Source organism: Austrofundulus limnaeus, unplaced genomic scaffold, assembly GCF_001266775.1.
Source record: "Austrofundulus limnaeus strain Quisiro unplaced genomic scaffold, Austrofundulus_limnaeus-1.0 Scaffold1558, whole genome shotgun sequence".
In the NCBI taxonomy this organism is placed as follows: domain Eukaryota; kingdom Metazoa; phylum Chordata; class Actinopteri; order Cyprinodontiformes; family Rivulidae; genus Austrofundulus; species Austrofundulus limnaeus.
In genome coordinates this window covers 13,691-30,303 of record NW_013953960.1, presented here as the reverse complement: position 1 = coordinate 30,303, position 16,613 = coordinate 13,691, and the positions used below count along the sequence as shown (strand labels likewise).

The following is a 16,613-nucleotide window of genomic DNA, read 5'->3' as shown; positions in this document are numbered from 1 at the left end:
ACCTTAGTTTGGAGGAAAAAAAAAGTTAATTCTGACTAAAACTAACAGCTTGTCTTAGGAGGGCCAAGGACAAAGTGAGTTGTTGCCTCCTTAAAACAGCTTCAAATTTCAAAATTTGTTAGCATTTCACACCAACACTGATTTAAAAAGCTTTGCTCTGCTGTCAGTTTCACATTACARGGTTATTCCAGCAGAAATGGAATGTTATTCCTGCCGGGGTTGCTACAGCTAGCTGTTGCTATTTGGGTTAGCAAATGACCACATTTTATCTAAATAACCGTGTAATAAGCAGCTGATAGCCGCACAGGCTCCTACTCAATGGAGCAAGTGGTTCAACTGTTCCTTCCTTTTTTAAAAGTAAAACAACAWAAACATCTTTAACTATTTCACTCATACGGACACATGCCAAAATAATAATTTTAATAAAAATTGCTACATTCTACACCCCTCCCTCAGCTTTGAGTTGGTTCAGTCCAACTCAGCTGAACATCGTTAGTTGCTAGCTCAATAAACAGCATTCAGCTGTGGATGTTTGAAAGAAAAACTTTGTTTTTAAAGCTTAATCAGACAGAATAAAGTAAGAACACTGAGTGATATTAGGCTCTTTAGGAGTGCAAATTCAAAGTGAACTATAAATCTCTTTATGCTGATTTTACATTGACATCTACCCACAGCTCATTGTAGATGGTTATTTTTGMGTTAAAATTAGACTGAATCTGGCTTCATGTTTAAATAAATGATAGTATTTTGCTACACTTGGTCTAAAAAAAATGAAATAACCTTGACTGGTTTTTGTCTCGTCCCTTTCAGTTCCAGGCCAACCAGGCAAGTTTAAGGTGGGGAAGGTGACAGACACCAGCATCGAGCTGACCTGGGAACCCATCTACAACAAGGAGAAAATCATCAAGTATGAGCTGCTCTACAGGCCCGTCAAGTTCGGCAGCGTGGTGAGCTCTCGTTCTCTTCTCTCCTATCAGTGGGATTCTGAACAACACAAAGAGCGCAAGACTTGGAAAAGTCTGTATTAGTCACATGATCCAACTAGAGGGGTTGAGAAGAGGACTGTTGACTGTGTGGAAAGCCAGAACGCAGGGCAGAGATAACAGCACCTGRAGCAGGGAGGAGGATAGGGAGAGGTGGCAAACTTATTTTTAGCAACAGAGCGGGTTGGGAGATGGTTATTAAGTTGACCCCCCTCCTCTGACGTCTTCTCCCGTCTCTATCCGCCGCTCGTCTCTCCTCTGTGTCGCAGGCGACGCTGAGCTTCGAGCCGAGGAACTCCTACACCGTGGAGGGTCTGAAAGCCAACACGGAGTACTCCTTCTCCCTGGCCGCCATGTCAAGCAAAGGCATCGGAGCGTTCACTAATGAGCTGGTGCAGAGGACGTCACAGGCCAGTACGTCCTCAGCTCAGTCCAATTTACAGAATTTACCTGCACAAACACACACACACACACACACACACGCACACCCTGCACATTTTAATTGTGTCATATTTCACTGTTGTGCAGTAAATTTTGATGCAAATGTTTTGACTTTATGCTAAATCACACAAACGCATCACATTATCCTCAAGCGCCTGACTCGGTGGGAACTCACTTCTTTCCATGTGGCTTATGTTTCAACCTTATCCTCTCCTCCCATCCATCCATCCATCCGTCTATCCATACATACATCTATCTATCCACATGTGCCTTCCTTCTGCCGTGCAGCCACTCTTTTTCTCCACAGCCATGGCAACATGACAGATGGAGACAGAGCTCCACCCTTTCTTCTCCTCACCCTCCTTTCCCTTTTTTTTCCCACTCTTTATCAGTGTTTAATATCTCTGAAAGCCTGAAACTGTCTGCCATTTGCTGGCTTGCTGCCAGTGTTGTGGAGCATTAAAGCCCGATGAATGGCCTGTTGTGTTGACAAGTAAGTACTGCCCAATCTGCATTTTTTTTTCTTTTTTAATTTGAAACACATGACTTGGATTCTTTCCCTTGTCTCTTTTTCTCTTATTTTTTTGTCCCCACACAAACGTTGTTAGTTGAGAGGAGCCGAGTAGGTGCCACTGTGTTACTTTGGCGTATAAAGTCAAACCTGCCCTCATGAGGACAAAAGGAGATAACAGAGAAAATGGCACAAGGGAAAGAKTTAATAAAGTAGTGTCAGGCGAAGGTTCTGCCGGGCGCGGCGCCTGGAACGGGGTGAGTTTTTTGGCAAGTATTTCTAACAACTCAGCCGAAAACAACTGGTTTATTTTATTTTATTACTTTTCCCTAAGAAAAGAACAATAGCAGGTGGCACATCGAAGCTTAGTGGGGGGAAACATTCAGTTYTAAGAAGAAATTTTTTTAAAAAAGGGTGCTTGATAAGCAGACTTATTTCATGCATCAGAATTCATTTTCCAGAGAGGTTTAGGTGTGCTTTGTTATCGCTAAGCTTTGGTGCACATCTAGATTGTCCCCCGAGGCCAACAGAACAGTGGCTGTACGGCTGAGCGAATAGATACTTGAACCTGTCAGCTGTAACTATTACACTCACGCGTACACATGCCTGAACGCCGCGGGAGCCGCAGCGCCTCGGCCGCGCCGCTACGACAGCTTTATATAAGGTGAGTGATATCTGTGATTTGCAGAGGTGTGGGTGTGCGTTTTTCTTCATTGTATGTATTTGCGGGCCCACGTCTGATTTGCTCTGACCCCGGACTCTCCGTCTCGGTGCCTTCAGTCTGCCTCCTAAATCATTGTGGCTGCTCTGTTTTTGGTTTGTTTTATCTCCTCCTCTGTGAAACTTAAGACCTTTTTCTTGTCAGGAGAGGAAAAGTCTCACACCACTCCATCATCTCGAGAAGTTGCCACCGGGGTGGGGTGGGGTGTTAGGAAATACATATATTTCTCTCCTTACTCCTGTGTGCTCTGATGTGAATCTGTGTTTGTAAATCCTAAAACAGACAAAGCTCATCTGGATCCCTTGATTCCCCACCAGCTACAGCCAGATGATAAAATACAATCATCGGCTATCAGAAGCACATTCMCCTTGCATGTAATTAAGTTGTCCACTTCAGGGTCAATACCCTTGTCTCTGGTTTATTTCATTAGACTTTAAGCAGAACATTTTGCCTATACATTATGTGGTTGCGCTCGTCTCCTTCTGTTTATGCCCAACCCACTTTTGCTCGATTGTTATCTTGTTCCGTTCAGTTTACTTTGCTTTCTTTTTTTGTCTTTTATCCTCATTCCCCATCTTTTTTTACGTGAATTTCCCCCTTTCTTACTGTTTTTTTTACTATTCTCCTAAAAAAWTGTTCCTCCTAAACTCTTTGCCAATTTGCCCTCCATGGTCCTTATCCATTTCAAGAACCCTCCGCCGCCCCCGAGGGTGTGTCCTGCGAGCGCGTCAGCTCCACCTCGCTCAGAGTGAGCTGGACGCCACCTCAGCTGGAGGCCCGGAACGGCGAGTTGGCAGGTTATGAGCTCAAATACCAGAAGGTTTCTGGGGCAGGAGGAGGAGGTCAGGGTCTGGAGGTGACGGCGCCTCCTGTCCCAGCCCACCTTGAACAAACTGTGCTTGAGGGGCTGGAGAAGTGGAGCTGGTACAATATGACAGTAGCGGCCTCCACTGCAGAGGGGGCCGGACCCACCAGCCCAACTGTGGTCTGCAGAACCGATGAGGACGGTAAGAACGTTAGCCYACATTAAACCTCACTGATTGTCTGCTTACCTCCTAGCTTACACCTGTTGGCCATCCGTGTGCGCTCTTTCAGTTCCTGGCGCCGCCCCCCGTCAGGTGGACGTCCAGCCACTGAACTCCTCGGCGCTCCGGGTCACGTGGCGCTCGGTGCTGCCACGGCTACGGCACGGCCAGGTCCGCGGCTACCAGGTGCACTTCAGCCGCGCGGAGAGCGGCGAGTCGCGCACTCTGCCTCAGATCAAAGACCTCCTACTGGACGACTCCCAGGTGACGTCACACCTCTGGGTTTGAAAAGACGAAGCAACGCTCGTCTGTCCTATCTCCTCATTCCTTCCCTTCTGACTCACTCACTTCTCTCCTTCTGTCTCGGCTGCCTACGGGGTGTGTTTCATCTGCGCAACAAGATGGAGGAGAATGATTCCACTCTGTATGTAAGGGCCTATCTGTTTCTCATTACAAATGAGCTCATGAGTAATACACACAGCACGACACATCCAGTGTATTAAAATCCAATTTTAGTTTGACCACCATGGGTTTGAACAGACCCCCTTCACTGTGTAATGGGATCATTTATCACTGAGATGTGTTGAATAAATCTGTTTGCTTAAAATAGAGTCTTAGTCTTTGATATTTTTTCCACAGGAGCTGATTTTGGGAGGTTTGAAAGCAGAGACTTTGTACTCCGTCTCAGTGGCTGCATACACCACTAAAGGGGATGGAGCTCACAGCAAAGCCAAGCTAGTGCAGACCACTGGGATTGGTAAGCATATGTCAAGTATATAGCACTCTGGATTTAGTAACACACTCAGGAATTGATCTTACAGCCGGCTGTACCGAGAGACAGCCATAAATAAACAGCCCGATCAATCCTAATTTCTCTGCCAGATTTACATGATATATGGTTTTATAATACATGCCAACATACTCATTTTCTGCTGCCTACGCTGTTGTTCACAGTGCCCGGACCCCCCTCCCTCTGGGTGCGTCCAGGATTGGGTTCATCCGTGGTGCTGAGGTGGGCTCCTCCCCAGGATTGCTCTGGGACTGGTTCTGACAGCCGAGGGACTCCAGTGGAAATCCGGGGCTACCGCCTCCAGTTTGGCTTGAAGAACAGCTCTTTGAACAGCACGGTGGATTTCACGCACCGGGAGAGAAACTTCACCCTCAGAGACCTCTCCCCAGGCTCCTCCTACCTGTTCGCCCTCTCCGCAAAGAGCCGAGCAGGCTATGGAGAGGCGGCTCGGCAGGAAATTGCCGTCCCTATGTTCCCGCCCTCCGGATACCCCAGACTAGCTGACTTTGTTAACGTGACGTGCTGCTCCCTTCAGTTCTCCTGGCTGCCTCCTGCCCCAGARGAGTCCGACGGTGTCCTAACCGAGTACACCGTCTCTTACAAACAAGCTGCCACCCCTGGACTCTCGACTGACCCAGGCTCCTCCGCCATACCCAGTCCTCCCACTCCCCCGTGGCTCGTCACACTCCCAGCGAGTGAGTCCAGCTACATCATCGTAGGCCTCAATCACAGCACGGCCTACGAGGTGCAGCTCCGAGCCCACAACAAGGCAGGGCCAGGCCCTTTCAGTCCCCCTCTGCTGTGCCTCACCCTGGCCTTTGACACAGGTAGGCCTCGGGAACCCCCTTCAACTCCTAGGCACTGGTTAAACGTCACACCAACACCCCCCCTCCCCCTGTATTTTTTACAACGTTCCCCTCAAAACGCTAAACTAATTGAAGTCTGAGCCAGTTCTTACAGGTCTGCCTTTTCAACCAYTCCCAAAACTAAGAGAGACGGAGACCTGCAAAACCCAAAGGAACAAATCCCCACCCCCCGAACTCCTCCACTCACTCACTTGTACCTTCATCACCTATACCCTTTCACCACCAGTGGGAGCAGGCTCAGCGTTAATGGATGTTTGCTTCCAGAGCACTGCTTATCACAAACCCTCAGGTAAAAGTCGATACAGAGCCGTGGGTATACAGTAACTACGAGTGAAGGTAAGTGTTCGGTCTTACTTGAAAGGAACACTGGCGCCTGCCGCTGTATGTCCAGGTAAGCCATTTTTATCTGATAGACCTTCACTGCCACCTTTTTTTTCCCAGAGCCTTTTGCTGACAGGCCGAATTCTAAGCAGAGCAAACACAAACTTACACTCCGACGACGTGGCATGTCACATTCCTGCAGCCGATCTGTCTGTTACTTGTGTTTCTCTTGTCATCCACTCTCCTTATCACCTGCCCATRCTCCTAACCATCATCTTTTCCTCCCGGAATAACACATCAAACTCTTCTTCTTTGTTTTGTTTTGTTTTTTTGTTTTGGCACACTTTTGCAGGTTTGCCATGCAATGAGAAAACAAAAGATCCTGAGATGTATGTTTTTTGAAATCCAGCACACATGACTTTTGTTTTCTGTCTTCTCTTGTTTGTTTGTTTGTGTTCTAGACGTGCCGAGGAACTTTTCAGTCAATCTGGCCACTAAGACCAGCGTCCTTCTCACCTGGGACTTTCCAGAAACCACCAATCCCTACCGCTTCATTGTACGTCTTCCTTCTTTTTTTCTTTTTTTTTCATCTACTGTGTTGACCATAACACCACTTTAAGAAGCAACACTGTACATATTAACAGAGTTTTAGAGAGCTTAACTTTTTTGAGGCAGTTTCAACTAAATAGTTTAGTTTTAGTTTACTTTAGTTTTTGCATTCATTTTTATAAAAAACATAAYTTCTATATACAATAAAAATACAAATCATAAATGAAAGGCAGCAGAAGAAGAAAAAGTCTTATATCTGCCCCTTTTCTCGAAAATAATAAATTTAAACAAAATAGTCTTCAAATAGCAAAAAAATAACAACGAAGAAAATTAAATAAATAAGTAAATAAATAAATAAATAAATAAATAAATAAATAAATAAACTCCTTGAACAGCAACTCGTATAAATACACATTATACCATTACTTACGTATTTCTCCAACAGAGTAAGCTTTATCATTCTCTTAAATTGATTTAACGCCATCTTCCAGATTATTCCATAATCTTATTCCTAGGATTGAAGTACACTGTTCCTTCAAACTGTTTCTAAATGTAGGTTTAAAAAACTTCTCTGTCCCCTTGAGATTGTATCAGCTGTCTCTTTTAACAAAATTTAAATAAACGTTTACAGGTAATGTGCTTTTATGAGCCCTATACATAACTGATAAAATACCATAATCAACCAAATCATTGAACTTCATATAAGTATATTAAAGACCAAGTATTTCTTTCACCTGCCATTCCTTCCATCTTTCYCTCCAAAGATCATATTAGGGTGCAAAATGTGTTGCAGTCATTTTTGTCAAACCTTGTAGATGAAATTGAGCACGACCTCACCGATTTGTTAGTGCTCYGAGTTTGTGTTGAGGGTGATTATCAGCTACTACCACACCAAATMTTAGCTCAATATCTGTAAAACWGAGTTAAAGCRACTTARGTMTTCGCTAAGATCAATTAGTTTTGGCAGTGACCTTAAATTGGATTGACTCCAGGAATCCATTGATAAATTTCTGAAAYTTGCTTTTAAATCTGTTCAATGGTTTCATGAAATGTTTTGCTAACACAACAGAGCAACAAAGTCGTTCAAAACCTRAGTGTCCATTTGATTTTGGGATTGAGTCATAAAAACAAATATGTAACAATAAATGTATACTAGTAACTTTGCAATTGTAAATCCAACCATCCTTGATGTAACAAAAGAAAAYAGTTTGGAGGTGACTGTCTTCTTTTTCTTGGCTTGGCACAACTTTTTAGAGTTTCCACTTGTTGCTTGGCAACTGGAGTTGGTGATGAAGAAGTTTYGATTTGCATCCAACAGCACAACGTTGTTATTTTTGTACTTTATTTTATTTCATACATAACACAGTCAGTTCAGTTTCCTCTTCCTGCTTTCAGGTTTTATAATAGGATGGCAATGGCTCCATCATTTTCAGATAGAATTAGATTTTTTAAGAAAAAATTCAAATAAATGGATTTATTTTTCTTTTGAATTCAATCTAATTATTACATTAAATCTGGGCGGCTGTGGTGGAGTGGTTAGGGGAGCTGTCCTGTAACCCGAGGGTTGCTGGTTCAATAGTCGACGTTTTGTTGTACTATATAAGTTCAGTCTATTTACCAAGTGTTACAAGACGTTCCATTTAAAAAGCAGATAAAACATATGAAAATACACATATATATCTCTAGGTGGAGTACAACCGTCAGAAGATGGAGGTGGATGCTCGCCTGAAGAAGGCGGTCATCCCGAACCTTCAGCCTGACACCAGCTATGACTTTAAAATTACCGCTCCCGAAGGAAACATGGGAGGTCTTCGACACCGCATTACCGCCAAAACATCTCCACCAATCACCATCCGCCGCCCCGAGATCGACCACACCCGAGAAACTGAGACCACCGTCACAATCATCCTGCCCTCTCTGGAAACTCGCTCTCCTGTTAAGTAAGATTTTTTTATTATTGTTCTTTCACTCATTTGAGTGTTGTGTTGTAATCCGCTGAGTCATGGTTTCACTCGGTGCAGAAGGAGGAATGATGATTACGTTACATAAGATGTTAAAAGATACTTCCAACAAGCTGGCAAGGAAACCTGAACAGTTTGAGTGCAGCGGGCCTCATGTTGTTTTGCCTTCCTCTGCTTCTTCAGGAACGTTTACGTCGTTGTGGTTCCGCTGAAGAGAACCCGCGGCGTCATCAGGCAGCCCAAAAGTCCAGATGAAATGGACCTGGAGGAGGTGAGAACCACAGAGCCATAATCTGAGCCTGGAAGAAGGAAAATACCCCAAAATACCTAATTATTTGAATTCATTCTCAGTTTTGAAGGATTCTCCCTAAATGTTAAAAGTTTTCTTTCTTCGCTCTTTCTTCAGCTGTTAAGAGACATCAGTCAAAGGCAGAGGGATTCTAGACAGCAGAAGCAGGTGGACCTGAGGCGGGCTTACATCACGGCCCGCTTCACACCTGCCACCCTGCCAGCCTTCTTCACCCTGGGGGACCAGCTGGACTATGGGGGCTTCGAGAACCGAGCTCTGGAGCCAGGGCTGGAGTACGTCTTCTTCATCCTGGCAGAGCTGAACTCGACGACAGGGGTACAAAGTCACTCRTCGGCATCGCTCTTATTTCTGTTTACGAGCTCCCTCATTCCCCRTCCCCTCCCGCAGGCTGTCACTAGATATTGTGATCAATTTAGCCGCGCTGCTAAAACAATATAATTCCCGTCAGTCAAAGTGTTGTAGGCAAATGCAATAAGGCTCACATGCTTCCATCAGCACTGCTAATAAAGTGCGAGTTTACAGACTGTGGCAGTGGAAGAGATATTTCCTCTGTGCACGGCTGGTGTGTAAGTGTGTTTGAAGTGGAACAGGCATACATWTATAATGTGGAATGTAATAGATTTTAGAACGGAATAAAAACCCCAGGGTTGTTCTTCAAAGGTCCTTCGGAACTAATAAAAATGCATTCATTCGGCCCTCAGCAAGACTTAAGTTTTTTATACGGTTTGTTGTCACGTTTTTATACTGTAAAACCAGTCTGTGTCTGGTGTAATCCATCGCACCACTTCTATATTACAAATACAAAAAAAATTACAGCTCTGCTTCAGTGTTTCATTTATGAAAAACTGAATGATTAAGTTAGATATTTTTTATGAACATTTAATATCTGAGTATATATGAGTTTAATTCTGACCAGATTGACGAGCTAACCACTAGTCCGAATAGTTCCAAGTTCAAACTGGACTGCCATCATTAAACATTAAATRGTAAAAAGGTCATAGCGGGTAAAAGAACCACTATTTTATAAGCTTTTACATATATATTTCATAAAAATAGGATACTTCTGCAGGAAGTGCTAGAGAATTCTTTGTGAACAACAGTGAAACAGTCAATATGAAATTGGCAATGTTTAAATGTTTATGAAATAGTTTTGTTTTAGATTTGAACGTTTTTAAAACGGCAGAAGTCCACTTTGTTCCAGCTCTGATTAGCCGTTAGCTCATCAATCCAGTTAAGCTCTATTTCTCRGCCTGAGGCCATTTATAAATCTATCTACAGCAGGTAAGATATTGATTGGTCATAATGTCTCCACTTAACCACACTTCAAAAATATCTCTTTAAAACCTCATCGTTTGCAAAACTGTTATAATTGTTTCTAAGTRTGGGGGCTTTTAAAATTTTGCTATTGTTTTATTGTGTCTTAGCACGATTAACACAAGTTCAGTTTTTCTGATGAGTTCTTGTGATGTGTTCTGTTTTTGCAGAGAATGTACGTGGCCAGCCCTTACACAGAACCGGTGATCGCCCCGGACTCCGACCCCCAGCCCTTTGACGCAGGTGATGGTCTGATCTGGGTGGTCGGACCGGTCCTGGCTGTGGTCTTCATCATCTGCATTGTTATTGCCATCCTCCTTTACAAAAAGTGAGTGGGATGAACTTTATAAAAAAAAAATCAAATGTCAAGTTTACAACCACAGCGATGACTKAGACTGCTGGTCACACCAAGTAAATGCCAAAGCAGCTTTGATTTTCTTAGAAGATAAAACTGGTGTGATTTTAAGTTTATTTATTTGGTTTTTTTTATAATGTCAACAGCTTACATAAGAAGTGCTGGTAGTTTTCATTGCTTCCCATATTCCCCAATTTGTGCCTATTCAACAATAAAAAATAWATCTCATACTTTCTAGACCCCAAAATCTAAATCCAATTTCAAAAACATTATGTCATTATTTCATTTTAAAAAATGCAATGTTTGCTTGTTTCATAAACCCATCTACTGTAAGTATGTTTCGTGGCAAATCGTGCTGTCTTTGTTTTACGATTGATCTGACATTTTGTGTTGTAATGCTGCTTCTTGACCAGGWTGCCGTTGTAAATAAACTGACTTACCTGTTAAAATAAAGGTTTAGGRATCACTTATTCACAATGATGGAACATATCAAATGTTTAAAGTAAGAAATTGAACAATAATTAAAAACATATTCCAAATCTAATAAAAAAAACATCTCAATGGGACACGGGCAACAAAAGTCTGTAAAAATAGGTGGAATGTATGAATAAGAAACTATTGACAGAGCATTTTGCCACTAATTAGGTTAATTGGCAGCAGGTGAGTAAGAGGACCGAGTATGAAATTAGCATTTTAAAGAGGCTGAATCTCAGAAGTAAAGATGGGCAGGAATCTACAAATTCACAAGAAACTGCATCTGAGAACAGTGGAACAGTTTCAGAATAATGTTTCTTAATAAAACATTGGGCAGATCTTGAATATCTCATCCACAGTTCATACACAATGTCTCAACATTCAGAAGTCAGAGTTTTGTTTATTGTTTAGCTTTTCTCACCCCAAAGGTTCAAAATTCATTCCATTTCTTTCCGTCTCCAGACGTTTGCTCGGTCCTCAGACAGACATCAAAGTCCGAGCCTGTTGTAGTTCTGTGATATGTGCTGCAACTCGTTAAGCCTTCGAATACTAATGCAAAAATATTGATCTCCTTCTCTAACAATCTGTCTGTTTCCTCTCTTTTCCTCCTCTAATTATTCTCACTCCTGCTCCTGTTTCATGGGAAACAGCAAACCTGACAGGTAAGATTAAATCGATACGAAACTCTTTGGGTTTTATTTTAACTTACTTGCTAAACGTGATGGTGCACAGAGAATTTCCTACAAAGCCGTAAAACTCCGTGTGGAGTGATGCTTTGTTTGCTTGAAACAAGCTGATGATGTCATTTTTTTTCTAATCTTTACAATTTCCCTCTCTCCTGTGTGTGTCGCCGGCGTCCGAGCAGCAAACGCAAAGACTCGGAACCAGGAACCAAGAGCCTTTTGGGCAACGCGGAGATGATGGCCCATCACCCCACGGACCCCGTGGAGATGAGACGCATTAACTTCCAGACTCCCGGTACGAAAGCGTGCGCCCGCCCCAAACGACACGCGCTCTCGTATTTGCATGATAAAGTGTACTTCCGAGGGGGCTAATTTCATTCGGAAATGAAATATTCATGCAACTAATTTTGTCCTTGGTAAGATTATGCAGACAAGACATGAGAAAGCCCCCCCCCCCCCCACACACACACACACACACACACACACACCCACTGCCTCCTTTCCATCACAGCCGGCACAAACCTGGCGGCTTCCTGAGATTAAAATGGCTGCAGCCCAGGTAGTGCAGTCTGTGGTTTAGTCACGCCTGAGTCATAACGTCGTGTCAAGATCTCATCATCTCCGCTCGCCCACGTTCCACATGCCAGGCAGCAGGAATCGCTGTTAAGTGTTTAGACCTCAGAATTCTGTATCAAAATCGGCGCTCCGGGTTAACGCCTGTAAAGATGGGGTAAGGAAGGATGCAGAAAAGATGCAGGATTCTACCTACTGAGAACTAACGACAACGCTCGTCTGGGTTGCTGCTTCCCTTTCCCCCTTCTTCTATTCAAATAAGACTAAAAGGATATGTAACCAGTGTTCTTGTTATGTGCTTGCAGTTTACAGCAGAAGCGTCTCTGTTGAAAAGGTGTCAGCATCTGTCAGAGTGGAGAAAGGTTACCTGCCAGCGTACAAAAAGGTCAAATAAGACACATTCTTATGTAATCAATAGATAAAAGGCCTGAAAGTCTTCTGTTTTTTTACACGTTCTCGCTGAAGCAAAGGAAACCAACCGCAGCACCTCGGCTTCCTCTTTTGTCATCATAGGAGGTTTTTTTTTTCTTCTTCTCCTTGTGTGGCAGCAACCTTGAAACTCCTTCCTCGCCCACTTCTTCTCCCTGGAGATTTGTGCTTTCAGATGTTGAAATTTGTTTTCGAGCAGAAAAGGAAAAGAAGGGAAAAAGGACAAAAAGGAACTCAGGATGATGAGGAGAGTCTTTTTTTCTGAGGCCGTGACAGGACCAAACCCATGGATGCTGTGGGGTCGGTCCAGTCCAGAAGCAGGACGGCCGACTTAAAAGCTCCTCTGCGTTAATTTGAACTCTCAGGAAACACGAAGAACGCCTCTGGCTCCGGTGTTATAGATTTTTGCTCATTTTAAACACAGAAATGCTCCCTTGATTCATTGATGTAACCACTCACCTTTTTAGATGAGGATGGATTGCTTCACTTTCTCAAACGCCCGGCTGTGGAAAGAAATCATTGTCGGGGCCCATAGGTAGCTTCCTTTATGAGCGCACGTGTGTGTTTGTGTGTGTAACCCACCTAATTAGTGTTCCGTCTGGGTTTGTTTTCTCCGTGTCACTGCTCCTCTGATCACAGAGAAAGCAATTTATCAAAGAAAAAAACAATTTACAAACACACCAGACTCGCCCGGCTCTGTCCTCGCACGTGGATCAAAATTGATTTTCCGCCTCGGCGTGTTCCTTAATGACATGTGATGTCGTCTCATTGTATGATTATCGCCACGGCTTTTGCACGCTTAGCTCCTGTGGGTTTTTTTTTTTTTCGGTTATTGGGCTGAATTCTTTCACCTGACCTCTGACCTCTTTCCGTGTGTCATGCAGGCATGATGAGCCACCCCCCCATCCCGATCAGCGAGCTGGCTGAGCACATCGAGCTGCTGAAAGCCAACGACAACTTGAGGCTCTCCCAGGAGTACGAGGCAAGTAATGCATCATTGTTTTATATGCATAAATAAACAGACAACATCCTGATTGTTTGGAGATGTTAGGCCTGTTAAGCCTCATAAAGCAAATCTTATTTAATGTTTGTTTATCCGTGCGCAGATTAGAAGTTCATGATTTATTCAGCCGAGTGATTTATTGCTGTAACTTGACTGCATTACGGAGCGCTCTCATTCCATTACCCTGAAGCGCCGTTGTGCCGCCGCCGCCGCCGCCACTGCGCACTAAAAAAACGTGCCTTTTTGCTGTGTCTTCTGCAGTCGATCGACCCGAGCCAGCAGTTCACCTGGGAGCACTCCAACCTGGAGGTTAACAAGCCCAAAAACCGCTACGCCAACGTCATCGCGTACGACCACACCCGAGTCATCCTGGCTCCCATAGAAGGTGAGAGAGGAGGTGCTTGGACTCTGAGCTTATCTGATGTCAGGTGGGCGAAGATGAAAAGGAGTGACTATGGAACACCAAAATGTTCCTAAATAAATAAAACATAATGAAATATGTATCTATATGAACTTTAATAGATAAATATATAATGACAATGTATCGTATTTTCCAGACTATAAGTTGCATTTTTTGTGTAGTTTGGCTAGTCCTGCGGCTTATAGTCAGGTGTGACTTTTATAAGTTTTTTCCTCTTTGTGATACATTTTATGACTGATCCATTATTGATAATTCATACGGACTGACGTGTACGAAGGAGTAGAAATTACAGTCTGCAGCCTTGAGAGGGCGTTCTGGGCTAGTGGCAACTACGGCATGTGTTGTTCCTGTGCTGGTGAAAAAAAGAAATATGCAGCCCAAAATGGTAACCAAGCAGCAGGAAGAAAGTGTGGAGTAAATGAGAAACTTGAGAGGGACAGGCAGAAAACAGAGTTTACTTTTACTGCAATGAAGAAACCGGAGGAAGCTAGCCACGTGATGTGGAATGAAATTGGGAAACTTACCAGTGACTTGCTTGTCGGACTCGTTGGATTGTTATGTTAATTTAGGCTATTCGGCGTCCCAGTTGTGTTCTGTGTATTACTGTGTTATTCCAGATTAAATGTCTGTTCTTAGACTTTCTAACATAAATTTCTAAATAAATACAACTTATAGTCAGATGCGACATATGTTTTTTTCCTCTTTATGGCAAGTGTTTTGGAATGATACGGTTTATTTTATTTTATATTTATGTAGCGGTTTATAATCCGGAACATATGGTAATTGCAAAATTACTAAATGCTTATACAGTTCTAAGCTCATTATTATGAACATTTTCTATTCTCCTTCAAAAATGTGTTTATTAATATAAGTGTCAGTGGGTTGGACCTGAATGGCCACTGATTAGTTTTTCTGTATACCTGGTCACTGCACAGCTTGTACAGCTTGCAATGACTTGCTAGGTCAGTGGTCATGAAGGATGGCAGAGCTGCAGCTTTAGTTTGAGCTCCATACTACAGCCTTGTGCATAGGAGTAAATACTGCACTTTTAGGCATAATTCAATACTTTTGTCTGAGTAAAGGAGCAGCCAATCAAACAACTGGCTCCGCCTTGTATCTCTTGATTGACAGATGAAGTCATGTTGCAAAAAAGTGTCATTATAAAATAAATAAGCCACTGGGGAAAACACCTTTATAAAATCATATACGACTTTGTGAAAAAGACATTTTGGAATACTGGAATTAAATAAAATATCACTGTGAAATAATGTACTCATGACAATTTAACAAGACTTTGCTTATTAATAAATTAATCATTTCATTAATTTATTAAAAATAATTAATTAATTTTTAAGGAGAATAATGAGCTTAGAATTTCGAATGTATTCTATTATTTCACAATTACACATTTTATATATATATATATAATATTTATTCATAAAGATACTTATTTCAAAATGTTTTATTTATTTATTTATTTCTTTATTTAATTATGAACATTTTGGTGTTCCGTACATGATGGGTCTGAAAATGGCAAACGATGCTGAGGACCCACTGTGTGCAGTGTCATGAGACTGACAAACAGCGTGGACCCATCCAAGTGCATCAGCTCTTCTCCAGAACAAGAAGGGCTGAGTGTGTGTGTGTGTGTGTGTATGTGTGTGTGTGTGTATGTGTGTGTGTCTGCTCATGAATTTACATCAGCAGGTTCCTGCTTGTTTGCTGTCACGGTGAGGAAGTCTCTGCTGCCAGAAACAAACGTTACATCGGACTGTTTGACGTCGGACATGCAGGTTAATTTATCATATCACCTGTTCAGATTGCAGCTTAAAACAGGTTGATTTTTGCAGGAATCGTGGGGAGCGACTACATCAACGCCAACTACATCGATGGCTACAGGAAGCAGAACGCCTACATCGCTACACAGGGTCCTCTGGCGGAGACTTTCGGGGACTTCTGGAGGATGGTTTGGGAGCAGCGGACTGCGTCTGTCGTCATGATGACGCGCCTGGAGGAGAAGTCCCGGGTATGCAAACCAGGCCATTACCTACAAACCTGAAWACACTTTTCTTGTTATGTGGAGTACTGTTACACAGCGGCATGCTGTCTGCTCTAACTGTAGTTTATAATGTTTGGGAATGCGGGGTGGGATGGTGCTCCCGTCTGAAAATATTCAATGATATATTTGTGTTTTCTAACAGATAAAGTGTGATCAGTACTGGCCGAGTCGCGGCACAGAGACATACGGGATGATCCAGGTCACGCTGCTGGACACGATGGAGCTCGCCACTTTTTGCGTTCGCACCTTTTCCCTCCACAAGGTTAACACTTTTACTCCTCTTGGCTCCCTTTAACCACCATTGACTCTCACGTTCTGCCCTTCCCTCCTCCTAGTTCTTGAAAAGCTCCCCTGAGTTTACAGTTTTGGACTCAGGTGCAGCCGGAGCGCTCAAAAATTTCTGTCATCACTGAGCGAGTATTGTGTGTGTGTGTGTGTGTGTGTGTGTGTGGTTARACCCAGGCTGATAGATTAGTCCGGACACCAAAGCAGGCGAGCCTCCCTGAGTCAGGCGCAAAGATGGGAGTGACTGTTGGAAGTCGAGCGGTTTCTTCTAGCCTGGCTCGGGTCTAATCTCAGACCGTCAGGATGACACGTCCCTGTGGCCTACTTACGAACAGAAACTAGGCCAGCTGTAGCTTCACGGTGCAGCTCAGCTTCTCCAGATTTTTGTTGACATCTTGTGAAACATCAAGTTGGTAGAAAAGTTAAATAGTAAAAAAGTGATGCACTTTAATTAAAAAACAATCCTGCCATGTTTTATGTCTCCTTATACAGCTTAAGTACAGATTTTAAAAGAACAAAAATAATTTAGTAGTATATAT

General features: G+C 43.1%; 1 protein-coding gene across 2 annotated transcripts in view; it reads left to right on the top strand.

Annotated features, from left to right (window-relative positions):
* Positions 1-16,613, top strand: part of LOC106535774 (receptor-type tyrosine-protein phosphatase S) — a gene marked incomplete at its 5' end in the record, with an annotated part of 37,003 nt that overhangs the window by 10,434 nt on the left and 9,956 nt on the right. Inside the window, 18 exon segments of one of the 2 annotated variants that reach the window (XM_014032854.1) lie at positions 811-947; positions 1,253-1,397; positions 3,346-3,663; positions 3,752-3,945; positions 4,083-4,109; positions 4,321-4,438; positions 4,636-5,298; positions 6,120-6,214; positions 7,894-8,147; positions 8,352-8,439; positions 8,575-8,793; positions 9,963-10,120; positions 11,272-11,283; positions 11,487-11,599; positions 13,191-13,288; positions 13,571-13,694; positions 15,581-15,756; positions 15,932-16,051. In XM_014032854.1, the coding sequence (XP_013888308.1) occupies positions 811-947; positions 1,253-1,397; positions 3,346-3,663; positions 3,752-3,945; positions 4,083-4,109; positions 4,321-4,438; positions 4,636-5,298; positions 6,120-6,214; positions 7,894-8,147; positions 8,352-8,439; positions 8,575-8,793; positions 9,963-10,120; positions 11,272-11,283; positions 11,487-11,599; positions 13,191-13,288; positions 13,571-13,694; positions 15,581-15,756; positions 15,932-16,051 (3,059 nt within the window). 2 annotated transcript variants of the gene reach the window in all.